Raw genomic sequence first — 16,453 nt, 5'->3', positions numbered from 1 at the left:
GTTTGCTCTTCCTTGACCTCTGCACATTTTTTGAGTCCATGAGATCTGCCTGACCACAATTCATTTGCTACTACACCAAAACCTGTGCTTCACCACTTCAGCTGCTCTCTAGACAGAACCTTTATTTCTGCAATCCCCCTTTTCTTCTGCTACCCCACCCTGGAGAGCTGCAGCCAGGGATAAATCTAACAACTTTACTTGTACACCAGAGTTGCTGATGTGAATACAAATTTATGGCAACCCCCTTTCCACAGGGCCTTCAACACTGCCATTAATCCTTCCACTTGTCTTCTCTCATAGTCCTTAGTGACTATTTCATACCTTTACTTCTTTCTATGTGGATTTTATTTGTTCTGCGTGTCCCTCATTCTCAATAGGAAATGATCTTTCCTTCCAATTAAGACAAACAGACTCAGATATTCTTCTATTATTTTTGCTTCCCTATATATATTTTAAAAATACAATTTTAGAGTAAATAATGTGTTCATATGGAACAACATTCTAAAACTATCAAAAAGAGTAAAAAGCGAAAAGCTTCTCTGTATCATAGGCTTCTATGTTAGTATTCACTTCTTCTCTTTGGACTTCTTTGACCACATCTAAATAGGTCTAGCTACCCTTCACCTAATTATCTTTCATCATTGCACAATGTATTTGTAATCATATGCTTATTTGTTTACCTGTTTACTGTCTCCCATATTAGATTTTAAGATCCATGAGTTCAGGACCATGCTAATTTTATTCATGAATATATACCTAGTGACTTGCATACTGTAGATAATGGTGTTGTTCAGTATTTATTTTAGGAACAACTAAATTATTTCCCAGTACAGTCTTAACATCTCTATTTTACAAAGGTGGTAAGTGAAAGATCCAGGACTCACACTTATGTCTGACTCCAAAAGTCATGCCATACAACTCTGCTTTTATAACACAATGCATTGTTCATGCCATTCTCTATTTCAGAAAGACCATTCCTTTCTTTTCATTCATGAATACATTCAGTAAATATTTATGTCAGTCTTTGTACTAACAAATGGGAGCACAGAGAAGAGAAAATCTTTGTTTCCAAGCTGTTCAGTATACCAGGGGATACAAACAGTGACAGGGAGTGATAAATGCTGCAAGAGTGTTATGGGGCCCAGAAAAGGGGCATCAAGCAGAGGCAGTCTGAAGTAGGGATATCAAGACAGATTTGGTTGGAGTAGGAGGTTGGAAGGATGAATGAAAGGGAATGAGGATAAGCCCAAAAGAAAATTCCAGGCAGAGGGAATAGCATGGGAAAAGGTAGGAGCATGTGTGTCTCAGGCAAAGAGCTTGCTACGGCTGGACCACAGGATGCCTGTGATTAAGTGAGAAGAGATGAGGGTGGAAAGGTAGCAGGGCCAGATCATCATGTACCTCATATGCTAAGACAAACAGTTTGAACTTATAAACTAAAAGTTACAGGAGAGCCACTTTAGGATTTTTAGGAGGGATGTTAAATAATCTTATATGGTTAAGTGGATTCCTCTGGATAAAAATTAAAGGGATGTATATTGAGGCAAGAAAATTAGTTTGAAAACTTCTGCAATAATCCAGGTGAGCAGAAATGAGAGCTTGGAAAAAGTATAGGGTAGGGGAAAGGAGAGGTAAAACGTCAAAACATTTAGGAGGCCAAATCAAAACAATTTCACTAGAGATGAGCAGTTAGACGAAAGGGAGGTAGAATAAAGTTTTTTTTTTTTTTTGGCTCAGGTTAAATGTGAAATATCTACCTTTGGCACTATCTAGGAGCCTTCATACCAAGTACTTACATATGTGGTCTGGAGCTTAGGAGAGAGGTTTCAGCAAAGAATGCTCATTATGTTAGTATTCTCATATATAAGGGGTTTTCCAAGAGTTCATGGAAAATGCATATCGTGCAAAAACCATGCATGGATTTCAATCTTTTTTCTTTTGCAAAACATATTTCCAAAATAAACTCACACTGACTTATCATTCATGTCTAAACAGGATCTAGTTTGAGACACTAAGAATAAGACAGTTTGAAAAGAACCTCTACCACAGCAACACGAATTCTGCTAAAAGTAAAGCAAGAGGCCGGGCGCGGTGGCTCACGCTTGTAATTCCAGCACTTTGGGAGGCCGAGGTGGGCGGATCACGAGGTCAGGAGATCGAGACCACGGTGAAACCCCGTCTCTACTAAAAATACAAAAAAAAAATTAGCCGGGCGTGGTGGCGGGCACCTGTAGTCCCAGCTACTCGGAGAGGCTGAGGCAGGAGAATGGCGTGAACCCGGGAGGCGGAGCTTGCAGTGAGCCGAGATTGCGCCACTGCACTCCAGCCTGGGCGACAGAGCGAGACTCCGTCTCAAAAAAAAAAAAAAAAGTAAAGCAAGAACAAACACCACATTTATGGTGGAGGTTGGTTGGAAGAATGGTGAAGTCACTGACGCTTTATTTATGGGGACAATGCACCCCCAGAAAATCAGCAGTGTACAAATCGGTAACTCATTTTAAGGGATGAGATGATGTTGAAGATGAAGCCTGCTGCAGCAGACCATCCACATCAATTTTCGAGGAAAACGTTCATCTCGTTTGTGCCCTAAATGAAGAGTACCTATAATTAACAGCAGAACCAACAGTGAACACCATAGACAACTAGTTCAGCCTATACAATTCTGACTGAAAATTAAAGTTGAGCAAACTTTCCACTTGATGGCTGCCCAAACTGTTGTACCCAGATCAGCTGCAGATGAGAGCAGAGCTTTCAATGGAAACTTTAAACAAGTGGGATCAAGATCCTAAAGCATTTCCTCAAAAAATTGTAACAGGAGATGAAACATGACTTTACAAGTATGATTCTGAAGCACAATCAAAGCAATGGCTGCCCCAAAGTGGCAACGGTCCGATCAAAGCAAAAGCAGACAGTCAAAAGCAAGGGCATGGCCGCAGTTTTTTGGGATGCCCAAGGTATTTTGCTTGTTGACTTTCTGGAGGGAAAAAGAATGGTAACATCTGCTTATTAGAGAGTGTTTTGAGAAACAGTAGCTTTTCTAAGTGTTTCTAAACTAAAGCTTTTCTGTTAAAGCTTTAGTCAAATGTTTAGCAGAAAAACACCTGGGAAAGCTTCACCACAGAGTCCTTCTCCATCACAGCAATGCACCTGCTCTTTTCTCTCATCAAACAAGGGCAATTCTGTGAGTTTCAACTGGAAATCATTAAGCATCCACCTTACAGTCCTGATTTGTCTCCTTCTGACTTCTTTTTGTTTCCTAATCTTGAAAAATCTTCATAGGGCACCCATTTTTCTTCAGTTAATAATGTAAAAAAGACTTTATTGACATGGTTAAATTCCCAGGACTCTCAGTTCTTGAGGGATGGCCCAAATGGCTGGTGTTATTGCTTACAAAAGTGTCTTGAACTTCATGGAGCTTATGTTCAGAAATAAAGTTTACAGTTTTGTTTTTGTTTTTGTTTTTGGAGTCTCGCTCTATCATCCAGGCTGTAGTGCAGTAGTGCAATTTTGGCTCACTGCAACCTCTGCCTCCCAGGTTTAAGCGATTCTCCTGCCTCAGCCTCCCAAGTAGCTGGGATTATAGGTGTGCACCACCCAGCTAATTCCTGTATTTTTGGTAGAGATGGGGTTTCACCATGTTGGCCAGGCTGGTCTTGAACTCCTGACCTCAGGTGATCTGCCCACCTCGGCCTCCCAAAGTGCTGGGATTACAGGTATGAGCCAAAGCGCTGAGCCAAAGTTTACATTTTTTATCTCTTAATGCAATTTTTCCACAAACTTTTTGAAATGCCCTCATACAAATTAAGAGCATATACACATATACGGTTGAAGCAACAATAAAATGAGGTTGCCTATCAGGAATGCTTAAAATGGAAAGGAATGATGTGAAAGAAGAATTTTAAAAAATACTGCTTAGTCATGAAGGCAAGAAAAAAACCAGGACAGTAGCATGCCAGAGACTTCTAGAAAAGATGGCAGGTTGGTATAAAAGACTCAGAGGTCAAATAGACACTGATGGATATGTTAGACTCTGAAATCAGAAGGCCATTGGTGACTTGGGAACAGCTATAGTGAAAAAGTGAGTGAATGGCAAAAACAGATTTTCCAAGAAGTCTGGTTATGAAGGGAAGGAGAAAGAGAGAGAGAGGAGTGTGAGGGGAGGGAAAATGGGGGTGGAGGGGTAGGGAAAGAGAGGGAGGAGATCATGCAAGAGAGTAGCAGTTTTCAAATTTGGTCTCAGGACCTTTTACCCTCTTAAAAACGACTGTAGACCCCAAAGGGCTTTTGTTTATGTTGGTTATATGTACCAATATTTACCATAATAAATTGATGCTGAGAAACTTAAAAATTACTTATTAATTCATTTAAAATAATCATATACATGTTAGCATATTATTTTAATAAAAATAATTACCTTTTCCTCAAAAACAGAAGAGCAACATTGTTTTAAAGTTTTGCTAATCTCTTCAATATTTAACTTAATAGAAGAGAGCTGAATTCTTGTATCTGCTTCTGCACTCAACCCACTGCAGCATGTTGTTTTGGTTGATGTATATGAAGAAAATCCAGTTTCACACAGACATATAGTTACAAAGAAAGGTGTATTTTAATAGCCTTTTCACAAAGTAGTAGATATTTCTCTTTGATACTACACTAAAATTTGACAAGAAATAACTTCCTAAAGGTAAGCTGCAATGTGGAATCTGAAGCTGTATAAATTAACTTGGAACATTAAAATCCATTGCACTCTGAATGAATCTTTTAACTATACATGATTTTGACCTTACAAATCTCCTGAAAGAGCATTAGGGACTCCAACCAGACTTTTGAGAACTGTTGGTGTTAAGGGTTTAAGACTTAAGCTGTTTGGCAATACAAATGGGATAATGAATAGCATATAGGGTAAAGAAATCAGCCTTGAATAGAGAGAAACCTCTTTTGAATCTAGAAAGAAGGAAGCAGAGGTTTAAATACAGATATATTTGAAGGGAGAAGAGTTCCCACATACTGTTATTTTTTCCTGTGAAACAGGAAGTGAAGTCATCTAGGGCCAGGTAAAAGAATAGCCCACGTACCTTAAAGGCCACCTGGTAAATGCCTATTATTCCTTCAAGCCCAATTCAAAAGGCACTGTTAGCTTTCCCTGATTGTCATCTCTTTTGCTCCAAAATGTCACCTAGTCATTCTTCTGTTATAATAATTATTATGTTTTACTGTTTATGTGTCTGCTTTCTCTGTTAGATGGGTGCTCTCCTGGGCTAGGACCCAACCAAATTCACCTCAGCAACAACTCACAACATTTGTGTTGAATGAAAGGCTGATGATTTTTTAATTTTAATTAAGAAATTGTATCTAGGTTACCTACAGACTCTGCAGTTGCTCTCTTCAAGTTATTTTTCCTTACTAAGATTTCTCTCTACTGTAAGGTACAACATGATTGACAAAGCTAGAAAAGATTGAACTGCTTAGTAGTCTTATAAATTAGAGATAAATACAAGGAATTGAGGAAAAAACCCAGACTATCTAACAGCCAGGGATAAATTTGGTAGCTCTCTTGCACCCAGGCTTCCAGCAGAGGTGATAAGTGTAGGGATACTAGGAAAAAGAAGGCCTTCTGCAACTCCTCCACACATGTGCCCAGAAGTTCAAAATCCCAGAAATTAAAATTGTACTTTAAATGTACATTCATATACCACTCCCAACCACATACTTACAAGAACATAAGCCAAAATATGAACGTGGTTATCCCTTGGTGATGACTTTTATGATTGTTTTGTTTTCATTTTGCTTTTCTGAATTTTCAATAATGAAAACAGATTGTGCAAAAAAAACGTAAAAAGTGTCATCTCTTTCAAACTGTTCAAGATTTACTTTAGTACACTTAGGATTAACACAGGTGGAACAGGATACGTTGCTTACAAATAAATAAGTAAATACCTTCATGACTGTTTCCTCATACCACTAACTCTCATAGTAAAGAAAAGCCATTCATATTTTCAAATGAGACAACTCAGACAAGTATAAAAGGTGGGGTGGTGATTGAGAAATATATTAAAATCAGCACCTGCTTATGGAATCCAATGCCATCCCAAAGTACTGTGCCCAAAACAGGAGGGCAAAAGATTCTTGTCAAATGTGTTAATAAAGTTTTAAGACTGCTTCATTAGCACTTTGATCAGAGGAAAAGATTGTGCAAGGGTGGAGGGAAGATGAACTTTGAGGTTGCACAGGCCTAAGTTCTAACCAAAGCCAACTGTGACCAGAGCTAGTAAATACATTTCTCTGGACCTTGCTTTTCTTTATCTGAAAAACAGAGACAGTAATACCTAAGAATTGCTGTAAGAATTAAAATCAACACATGCAAAGGGCCAAATCTTGTCACATAATAAGTGGTCAAAAAAAAGGAGCAATTATTATTTTCTGGCAGAAATTATTCTTATATCACATTATTTTTAAAGATATGTGCAGATTGTATTTAGGTTCAATTTCCAGAACACTAGTGAGGATCTACTGAAAGCGTACAAATAACAAGTCTGAGAAAATAGCTAAGCTTTTGAGATGGTGGCAGTCTTATTTGATCAACTATGGTAATTTTAATATATTTATATCCTTGCTAAAATACACCATTTGCTTCCATATATTCTTAGCAAAATATGCTGTATAACAATTAGTCTTTATTTTTAGATACTTTAACATCATCATTATGAACAAAGGCTGGTGAGGCCTTCCAGAGCTATTAAATTAGATAGGGCTGCCTATTACAAACTGGGATATGTGTTGGTGTACCATAAATTAAACTTAACATATCTTTCTTGAACATTGATCCAACACAACAGTAAGTAATTGAAAATGCTTTGCATATATTTAAAAAACAAACTATAATACCATCGACTCACCAAATATTTATTGAGTGTCTACTTTGTGCTAGATACTGCTCCAGGCCCCTGGAGATGAAGCATTAGGAAAATTAGAGAAAAAAAAAAACAAAAACAAAAACCTGAATTCATGGAGTTTATATTCCAATGGAGGAAGGATGGCAATAAGCAAATAAATAAACTCTATAGTATGTTAGATGGTGCCAAGTGAAATGAAAGAACAAAACGAAACAGAGAAAAGGTTGCAATTCTAAATAGGGTAGTCAGAGGAAGCCTCAATAAGAAGATGCCATTTGATTAAAGGTCAAAAAGAAGGAGAAAGCCAGCCACTGGACTATCTGTGGGAAAAGTTTGCAGACAAAACGAAATGTAAATGCAAAGGTTGGAAGTGGGCCCACTGGGCAACAGCAAGGACATGGTGAGACTGCAGAGGAGGGAACAGGCAAGTAACAGATGAGGTCAGAAAGGTAAAGGGGCCAGGTCTCCAAGGGCCTTAGAGTTTTTGTATTGACTTTGTTTATCCCCTGGGTGAGATGTAGAGGCTGGAAGTTTTGAGAAAAGAGACATGCTCTATACTCATGTCTTAGAAGGATACTGGGGCTGCTGGGAATAAAGGATGTTGGAGTAAGGACAGAGAAGCAAGAAAGAAGCATTTAGGAGAGCCTACCAATAAGCCAGGTGGGAGGTGCTGCAGGCTGGGACCAGGGTCGTAGCAGAGCAAGTGCAGAAGTCCTAGGATTCTGAGGTGGAGCCAATAGAAAGCTAAGGGCTGATGTGGAGAGTGAGAAGACAGCACCAAGGTTTTTGGCATAACCAAGTTTCCCGATATTTACTGAGATGGAGAAGGCTGAGGAAGAAGCAAGTTTGGCCTGGACTATCGGAAGCTCAGTTTGGAGAGGTAGAAGGCAAACTTCAAATGAACGCTCTGCACGAAAACAGAAGAAATTTGAACTTCCCGATAGCCCTCTTCAAGGACCACTCCAAGAAAGGGAAAAGGCAGATTTTAATATCCTCTGCTTACAAGGGGCCTTCGGCAGTTACGTTTTTGAAGCACTAATAGCGCCGTTTGTTCCCATTCTAAATGTTCAAAGTGCTTTCTCGCTTTCTCAGGGTTTGCTTTTTTTTTTTTTTTCATTTGAGACGGAGTCTCCCTCTGCTGCCCAGGCTGGAGTGTTAGTGGCGCGATCTCGGCTCACTGCAACCTCCGCCTCGCGGGTTCAAGGGATTCTCCTGCCTCAGCCCCCGGAGTAGCTGGGATTACGGGCGCCCGCCACTATGCCAGCTAATTTTTGTATCTTAGTAGAGACGGGGGTTTCACCATGTTGGCCAGGCTGGTCTCGAACTCCTGACCTCAAGTGATCCGCCCGCCTGGGCCTCCCAAGGTGCTGGGATTACAGACATGAGCCACCGCACCTGGACAGGGTTTGCTTTTATCCCTTTGTCTCTCTCTGGCTTCCAGGCTGACAGGTACACTTTTTTCCCCCATCTGCGAACGTACTCATCTGATCTCATAAGCCCCCTCCACTTTCTAATTCCCTGGAAGCTTGGAGGCCCGAGAAACAAGCGAATTACAATCGTGTGGAGGCTCCGCGAGCTGTCGGCGCCACATGCATCTGTCAGGTGCCGGCCTGACTTCCTGGTTGCGGGGAAAAGAGACTTCATTTCGCAATCGGGTTCACGGAATCCAGGGCCTGGGAGGTGAGAAACTTGAGATCCGATTGCGCCCCAGAACAGCTGGGTGACGTCCCTCCAAGCCTCAGGCTCTTCCTCAGGGCCGACGAACTTCTTGATTCCCGGGGACCTACCCAAGTCTTTCTTCTGGAGTAAGCTCTGTCCAAGGAACCCACTTCCTCTCTAACTTTTCTCACGGATGATAAAGAGATTTCCGTTCCTCAACCTACCCTAGCAACTCTGGGGCAGAGGTGCCGAGGCCTGGAAGCGGACCTCGGACGACGTTTGACCGAGGCATGAAGGCGGGGAATGCCTTACCTGCCCGGGCGCGGGATGCTGAAGCCGGCGACAGAAGAACCAGCCGAACTAGGAAGCGCCGCGGAGGGGCGGGGCCTGCCGGGTTGGCCCCGCCCCACTTCCCCGATGGGCTTCATCTTGGCGCCTCCAGGCGGCTCCACAAAGTGAGAAACTCCACGTCTTGCGTAAGGCGCGTCTTTACGTGGGCGCCTGCCCCTTTAATTACGCCCCTGTCGGAGGCTGAAACACTTAAGGCTTCCGGGCATGCGCACAGCGTTGTGTAAATGAATGCCTTCCACTGAACTGAGGTAGACCGGGTCGAGCTTCTTGCGAGATGGTGGGCTTGTATGTGGGGGCGGGGGGGGGGGGGGGGGGGGGGGGGTGACGAGGTTGGCATTGAGGATCCATACCCTTTTCCCCCAAATAAAGGTGACGTGGGCTAGTGTCGCGCCTTTGGACAGGCAGAGTTAGGGGAGGGAGGAGAAACAGGTAGAGCTGCTGGCCTTGTCGGGGACACCTTTGGACGTGCTGGAGGGCAACGACGCCCTAGTTTTCTGCGAAGTTAAGTAGCTTCTGCAGGACTGGGTTCAGTATTTCTAATAGCTTCTCAGCATCCCTCCTCAGCCAACGAATTCCTCAACCACGGGCCAAGCAAACTACTCCCCACCGCCCCCACCTCCCCACCCCCCACTGTCATCAGCAGTCTCTGTTGAATGGGAATACTGCACCTTCAGGCTTAACGCCACGTGGGCTCCTTTGCTGTCCTCCAGGTCGGTTCCACTCTTACCAGGATGCTGGAATTACATTCTCCCCAAGATTCCCTACCTGTTTCACTTGCTTAGAATGTCTATCTTCCTCCTTTTTTCTGGGAGAAAGAAAAGATCGTTATTCTTTCAGAGCCAATCCCTACAGCTATGTTCTTGACCATGCTGTTTTGTTTTTGAACTCCTCTAACTGTTACTCCATCGGATACATCCTGCTCATTTCCATCAGAATCATCTTACAATTCCAAAAGCATGTTTTGGAATTGTGTCACTTTTCTACTCAAACACTAACAGTAGCCATCCATTGACCACCCAATAGATTCTAAGTCCTTGTCAGGGCATTCAACATCTTCCATAATCTGGTAGTAACTCAGCTGCATTTTCCAGCACTGTACTCTCCCTGCATTCCCATCCCCGCTGCCCTGTATCTGGACTGCTTGTTTTTCTCTCACACATTGCATGTTTTGTTTGTACATCACTTGTGAGGTCTCTGCCTCATTTCTATCTCTTGAACTATGGAGGACTTAGATGGCCACTTCTTGCATCATGCCTCTCCTAATTATCTTCCACTTCATTCCTACAGCTCTTATTTTGTACTAGTTATTTCATTTATTTAACAATAGTATTTATTGCAGACCTACCATGTGCTTGACACTGTTCAAAATGTAGGATCATCAGTAGTAAATAAGGCAGACAAGGTTACTCCTCACGTGGAACTAACATTCTCTTTGGAGGAGATAAATAATAAATAATAAAGAAAAACTTTACCTAGAACTGCTATGCAGAAAATTAAATAGGGTTTTGTGAAAGAGAATCACTTGCTGGGCACGGTGGCTCACACCTGTAACCCCAGCATTTTGGGAGGCCGAGGTGGGTGGATCACAAGGTCAGGAGTTCAAGACCACCCTGACCAATATGGTGAAACCCCGTCTCTACTAAAAAAATACAAGAATTAGCTGGGCGTAGTGGCGTGCCCCTGTGGTCCCAGCTACTTGGGAGGCTGAGGTAGGAGAATCGCTTGAACTCGGGAGGCAGAGGTTGCAGTGAGCCGAGATCGTGCCACTGCACTTCAGCCTGGGTGACAGAGTGAGACTTCATCTCAAAAAAATAAAAAAAGAGAATCACTTGCAGTTTCCTGTAGATTATTGGTCAGGAAAAACTTCTCTGAGGACATGAATCCTAAAAGATGCAGCTATATGATTGGGGAAGGAACAATTTAAACAACAGGAACAGTTAGCACAAAAGTATTGAAGAAGGCCAGAGTGGCTGGAATATAGTGGGTAATGGGGTAAAGGTACAAATGAGTTTGGAAAATAAACAGGGTCCCTAATCTTAGATGTCCTTGGAAGCCAGGGTGAGTAATTTGGATTTTATTACAAATGTGACTAGAGGGTTTTAAACTGGATTGTGATATGATTTAATTTACCTTTTAAGACACCATTCTGGCTGGTTTGTGGGCTAGTTGTAGAAGCAGGAGTTAGGGACCTTCACAACATCTAAAAGTTTTTGGAATGGAAGTATTAAAGTAGGTGTGGTAAAGGACATTGGGAGTGATAAGAATCAGATGCTTAATGTTAATGCAGTTTTTGGAGATGACAAGTCAAAGTTATGACCATGACAGTGGATGACCAAGATGAAGTAGAGGTGTGAGGTTGAGGTTGAGATTGAGGACTTGAGGGTCCAAGACATTGAATGGATGATCTATATAGATGATCATGAAAATCATGCTGGATAAGAAGGTAGTGAGCCAGAGATCAGTGAATGAAGCAGAGTTGTCTGGGGATCCGAGAGAGGATGACAGCAGATGGTAAAGCCCAATGGCAGGCTCCTCAAAAGAATTGGGGTTTTTGGAGGTAGTAGAGGAAGACATGGCTTGCAAGGAACAGTGACAAACATAGACCAATATTTACAGCCTCCAGGTCCTAAGGTAGATAGGTGGGAAAGAAAAAACAGCCTTCACTTGAGAGGACTAAAGAAGAAGCAGCCTGAAGAAATAGCCAGGTTTCAATTAGGGCAAGAAAGTGAGGGAACTGTACAGGAAATTAAGTAATTAAGGAAAGTAAATATATCTTATATATTCCTTAGGAAATTAGGATATGGAGAATTTGTAATGATTTCTATATGGCATGATGGAAAGGATTGAGAAGGTGTGATTTGCTAAATTGGTTCAGATTGGTAGAATACATTATAAGTATGAGATGATGGTCCAGATGATGATAAATTACTTGGAGAATGTGGAGGAAACACAGAACTCAGTAGTATGGGGCCCCTGGGCAATTTATCTTTCCTGCAGCTCCATATGGTATGGGAGCCATGGGTTTGTGTGAAAAGTGAGAGATCAGAGTACTATTCTCTTGCATAGTGTTCCCAGGAAGCTCTGTAAGGGTTTCTTCTGTCTGACGCCAATGATATAGTTAGAACTTTCCTCTGGGTCAACCTTGAAAGTTTCTATTTGTCCTAATGGGGGCATTAGACAAGGCCCAGGACTGACTTAATCCTACCTTGAAATATAATCGAATGACAAATTTGTATTTAGAACTTCATTTACCCATCAATTTTCCTATTGTCTTTTTGTCACCTCTCCTGTCACTAACCACTAATAATATAAGAAAACTTAGCCACATGTTCTCTGGAATTAGCTGGAAATTTTAGGCTCCAGGAATGGAATTTGGACAAATTTTTGTTTTATAGTCCTGTGTTCTCACCTCTTCTTGTGGGCCTACAAATGATATTTTTAAGATAAAATTGACTCATTTTAATCCTGGATAATAGGTACGAATCTGGAGTGAGTGAAGATACAAGTTAACAAATCTTTAGCTATACCAGAAATAGTTTGCCTATTAATTCAGCGTGGTGTAGGAGAGTCAAAGTACACAGGAAGTACATATAGTTATAAATTAAGTTAATGATACCATTTAAGAAGACTCAGAATTAAAAGAGAGACAGAATTAACTAAATCAGGCAAACCTATTCCTATTTGGTCATCCATAACTTCTCTTTCTGTTAACTAACCACCTCTTTGTTTTGTTTTCTAGGCACTATTATAGAAGAATGGAAGAAGATACAGATTATAGAATCAGGTTTAGTTCTTTGTGTTTCTTTAATGATCATGTTGGATTTCATGGCACTATAAAAAGCTCACCAAGTGACTTTATTGTTACTGAAATTGATGAACAGGGACAGTTAGTTAATAAGACCATCGATGAGCCTATTTTCAAGATTAGTGAAATACAACCTGAGCCAAATAATTTTCCCAAAAAACCAAAACTAGATCTTCAAAATCTGTCCTTTGAAGATGGAAGAAACCAAGAAGTTAATACTTTGATTAAGTACACTGATGGTGACCAAAATCATCAGTCTGGTTCAGAAAAGGAAGATACTATCGTTGATGGAACTTCCAAATGTGAAGAAAAAGCTGATGTTTTAAGCTCCTTTTTGGATGAAAAAACTCATGAGTTACTGAATAATTTTGCCTGTGATATAAAAGAGAAGTGGCTTTCTAAAACAGAGCTAACTGGACTACCTCCTGAATTCTCAATAGGCAGAATCCTTGACAGAAACCAGAGGGCTAGTTTACACAGTGCCATTAGGCAGAAATTTCCATTTTTAATAACTGTAGGAAAAAACAGTGAAATTGTTGTAAAACCAAATCTTGAGTATAAAGAACTTTGTCATTTGGTATCTGAAGAGGAAGCATTTGACTTTTTTAAATATTTGGATGCAAAGAAAGAAAATTCCAAATTTACCTTTAAACCTGATGCAAACAAAGACCACAGAAAAGCTGTCCACCATTTTGTCAACAAAAAGTTTGGAAACCTTGTGGAAACCAAATCTTTTTCTGAAATGAATTGCAGTGCTGGTAATCCGAATGTGGTGGTAACAGTAAGATTTCGGGAAAAAGCACACAAGCGTGGGAAAAGGCCTCTTTCTGAATGCCAAGAAGGAAAAGTTATATATACAGGTAATTTAATAAATCATCATCCATTTTCTTGGATAAGCTTAGTTAAATTTAAAATTGTGAAAATGAATTGAATAGACTTGGCTAGAGAGATTGGAAAGAATATATTATTTACCTTTAGGGAGAGGAATTGCTGATAAGCAATTTAAGCAACTCTAGGAATTCTTATTTATTCTGTTACTTATTGGAAGATGATAAAACCTTTCAAATTACACTGAATTTAAAAATTAGCCTTACTGATAACCTAGGCATTTATATTAGCCTATTCACAAATGTATGAAGTTGAAGCAGTTGGTTTGTGTTTAATAAGTTTTATTGAAGGTAAATCTTGATTTCATATTTTGGAAGTCATCTCAATTAAAATTAAGTTTTTAGAGATTAGAAGAATATATTTACTGTGCTTGGGAAAGTGACGAGATACTCTGTAACCCAAAACAAATTATATTTCCCTACCCAAGGTAGGGAACCTGAAAACTTGGACCTGCTGGTCTTCTAGACAAGATGTTCTGAAACTTCAGCATGCATATAATCATCAAAAGGTCTTGTTAAAACAGATTTCAGAGCCCCATTCTCAGTTTCTGATTCTGAGGGTTTCACAGATTTCCAGGCAGTGTTTTTTCCTGGTCTGCTACTCTTGGAGAATCACTGTTTTAGGGTCTGTGTTTAATTCCCAGGGTGGCTGGAACTGATGAACTCTCACTGTAAAAGTCCTGCTGACTAGGTTTAATTGGCCTCAATTCTACTTGAAGGATGGAACTGTTTCAGATGATCATATTTAATAAATTTATTTAGCAAGGTATTTTAAGATAAAACCAGGAACCTAAATTTGCACAGTGACACAGAAATAGGATAGTGCCATGTAGAGACTACAGGTGCAAATGAAAAGAGTTTGGACCTTGGAACTACGTGGGTTTGATTTGATATTATGACTTTTAGTTCACAAAAAGACTTATGAAATTTTTAACATCTTTAAGATTTGATTTCACAAATGTAAAAATGGGAAGAATAATACCTTGGGCAAGTTACTTAATAATTCATAACTTTTGGTTGTACTTGAAAAATGGAGTAATAGTAAAGCCTGACTCACAATGATATTCTAAGGATTGAATGAAATAATGAAATTGTTTACTATGTAATAGTTACTTAATATTAGGCATATAGTAAGTGTTAACAGATATATCCATTTTGAAGGAAAAACAATACTAGCTTTACTCGCAGAAAGAGGAATTGCTGGTGAGTGATTTAAGCAGCTCTAGGAATTCTTATTTATCTTATACTACTTGAAATTCTAACAATATTAATTTGGGTTAATGAGTAAAAAAATTATAGAACTTTATATATTAGTTTAAATTCATTTTTCTAAAGTTGTGAATAGTTGGAGGCATATGTTAAAAGGAGGAATGATGGTTCAAAAAACCTTTTATTTTTAATTTTAAATTATGTTAAAATATACATAACATAAAATGTACCATCTTAACCATTTTTAAGTATCAGTGGCATTGAGGACATTCACATTGTTGTACATCTCTCACCACCATTCATCTCCAGAATTTTTTCACCATCCCAAACTAAAACCCCATATTTATTAAACAATTCTTCCTCCTCTCCAGCTCTGAAAAATGGGAACCACCATTTTTCATTCTGTCTCTATGGATTAGACAACTCTAGGTATCTCATATAAGTGGAATCATACAGTATTTGTCTTTTTGTAATGGGCTTATTTCACTTACTATGTTGTCGAGATTCATCCATGTTGTAGCATGTGTTAGAATTTCCTTACCTTTTAAGGCTGAATAATACCCCATGGTAGGTGTATGCCACATTTTGTTTACCCATTAGTCTGCCAGTGGATGGGATATAATGGTCAGTAAAGCACACATGATATTTGCTTTGGAAGCATTCAGCCTTGGAACTTGGAAAGAATTTGAGGGAGAATGTGGATGTGAGGTGACTTCTGAGGCTAGGTCATAAAAGTATTATACTTCCTGTCATGTTCTTGGATTGCTCACTCTGGGGAAAGCCAGCTGCTGTACTGTGAGGATACTCAAACAGCCCTTTGGACAGGAACTAGAGCTTCATGCTAACAGCCAGTACCAACCTTCCAGCCATGTAAATGAGCCCCTTTGGAAATGGATCCTCCAGTTTCTTTCAGGCTTTTAAATAACTGCAGCCCATCAGAGTGAACAGGCAACCTACGGAATGGGAGAAAATTTTTGCAATCTACTCATCTGACAAAGGGCTAATATCCAGAATCTACAAAGAACTCAAACAAATTTACAAGAAAAAAACAACCCCATCAAAAAGTGGGCGAAGGATATGAACAGACACTTCTCAAAAGAAGACATTTATGCAGCCAACAGACACATTAAAAAATGCTCATCATCACTGGCCATCAGAGAAATGCAAATCAAAACCACAATGAGATATCATCTCACACCAGTTAGAATGGCAATCATTAAAAAGTCAGGAAACAACAGGTGCTGGAGAGGATGTGGAGAAATAGGAACACTTTTACACTGTTGGTGGGACTGTAAACTAGTTCAACCATTGTGGAAGTCAGTGTGGTGATTCCTCAGGGATCTAGAGCTAGAAATACCATTTGACCCAGCCATCCCATTACTGGGTATATACCCAAAGGGTTATAAATCATGCTGCTATAAAGACACATGCACACGTATGTTTATTGCAGCAGTACTCACAATAGCAAAGACTTGGAACCAACCCAAATGTCCAACAATGATAGACTGGATTAGGAAAATGTGGCATATATACACCATAGAATACTATGTAGCCATAAAAAATGATGAGTTTATGTCCTTTGTAGGGACGTGGATGAAGCTAGAAACCATCATTCTCAGCAAACTATCACAAGGACAAAAAACCAAACA

The 16,453-nt window shown here is 40.0% G+C and overlaps 2 protein-coding genes across 11 annotated transcripts in view; one reads left to right on the top strand and one right to left on the bottom strand.

Annotated features, from left to right (window-relative positions):
- Nucleotides 1-8,938, bottom strand: part of IRAK4 (interleukin 1 receptor associated kinase 4) — a 30,583-nt gene extending 21,645 nt beyond the window's left edge. For 2 of the 5 annotated variants that reach the window (XM_032173760.2, XM_058426812.1), the window contains exon 1: nt 8,777-8,895. The gene's annotated coding sequence lies outside the window, so the exon portion shown is untranslated. Of the gene's footprint in view, nt 1-6,896; nt 6,945-8,447; nt 8,750-8,776 lie in introns of those variants that run through there. The other 3 variants (XM_032173759.2, XM_032173758.2, XM_032173761.2) reach the window with 3 other exon arrangements.
- A 178-nt stretch (nt 8,939-9,116) lies between these two features.
- Nucleotides 9,117-16,453, top strand: part of PUS7L (pseudouridine synthase 7 like) — a 95,548-nt gene continuing 88,211 nt past the window's right edge. For 5 of the 6 annotated variants that reach the window (XR_009209224.1, XM_032173753.2, XM_032173751.2 and 2 more), the window contains exons 1-2: nt 9,122-9,151; nt 12,643-13,568. Coding sequence is in view for 5 of the 6 variants with exons in the window: in XM_032173753.2 (XP_032029644.1) it covers nt 9,132-9,151; nt 12,643-13,568 (946 nt within the window). In the remaining variant the exon portion in view is untranslated. Of the gene's footprint in view, nt 9,181-12,642; nt 13,569-16,453 lie in introns of all 6 variants that reach the window. The other variant, XM_032173755.2, reaches the window with a different exon arrangement.

Source organism: Hylobates moloch, unplaced genomic scaffold (genome assembly GCF_009828535.3).
Source record: "Hylobates moloch isolate HMO894 unplaced genomic scaffold, HMol_V3 SCAFFOLD_13, whole genome shotgun sequence".
NCBI classification, from domain to species: Eukaryota; Metazoa; Chordata; class Mammalia; order Primates; family Hylobatidae; genus Hylobates; species Hylobates moloch.
This window is presented reverse-complemented; position numbering and strand designations above follow the sequence as displayed.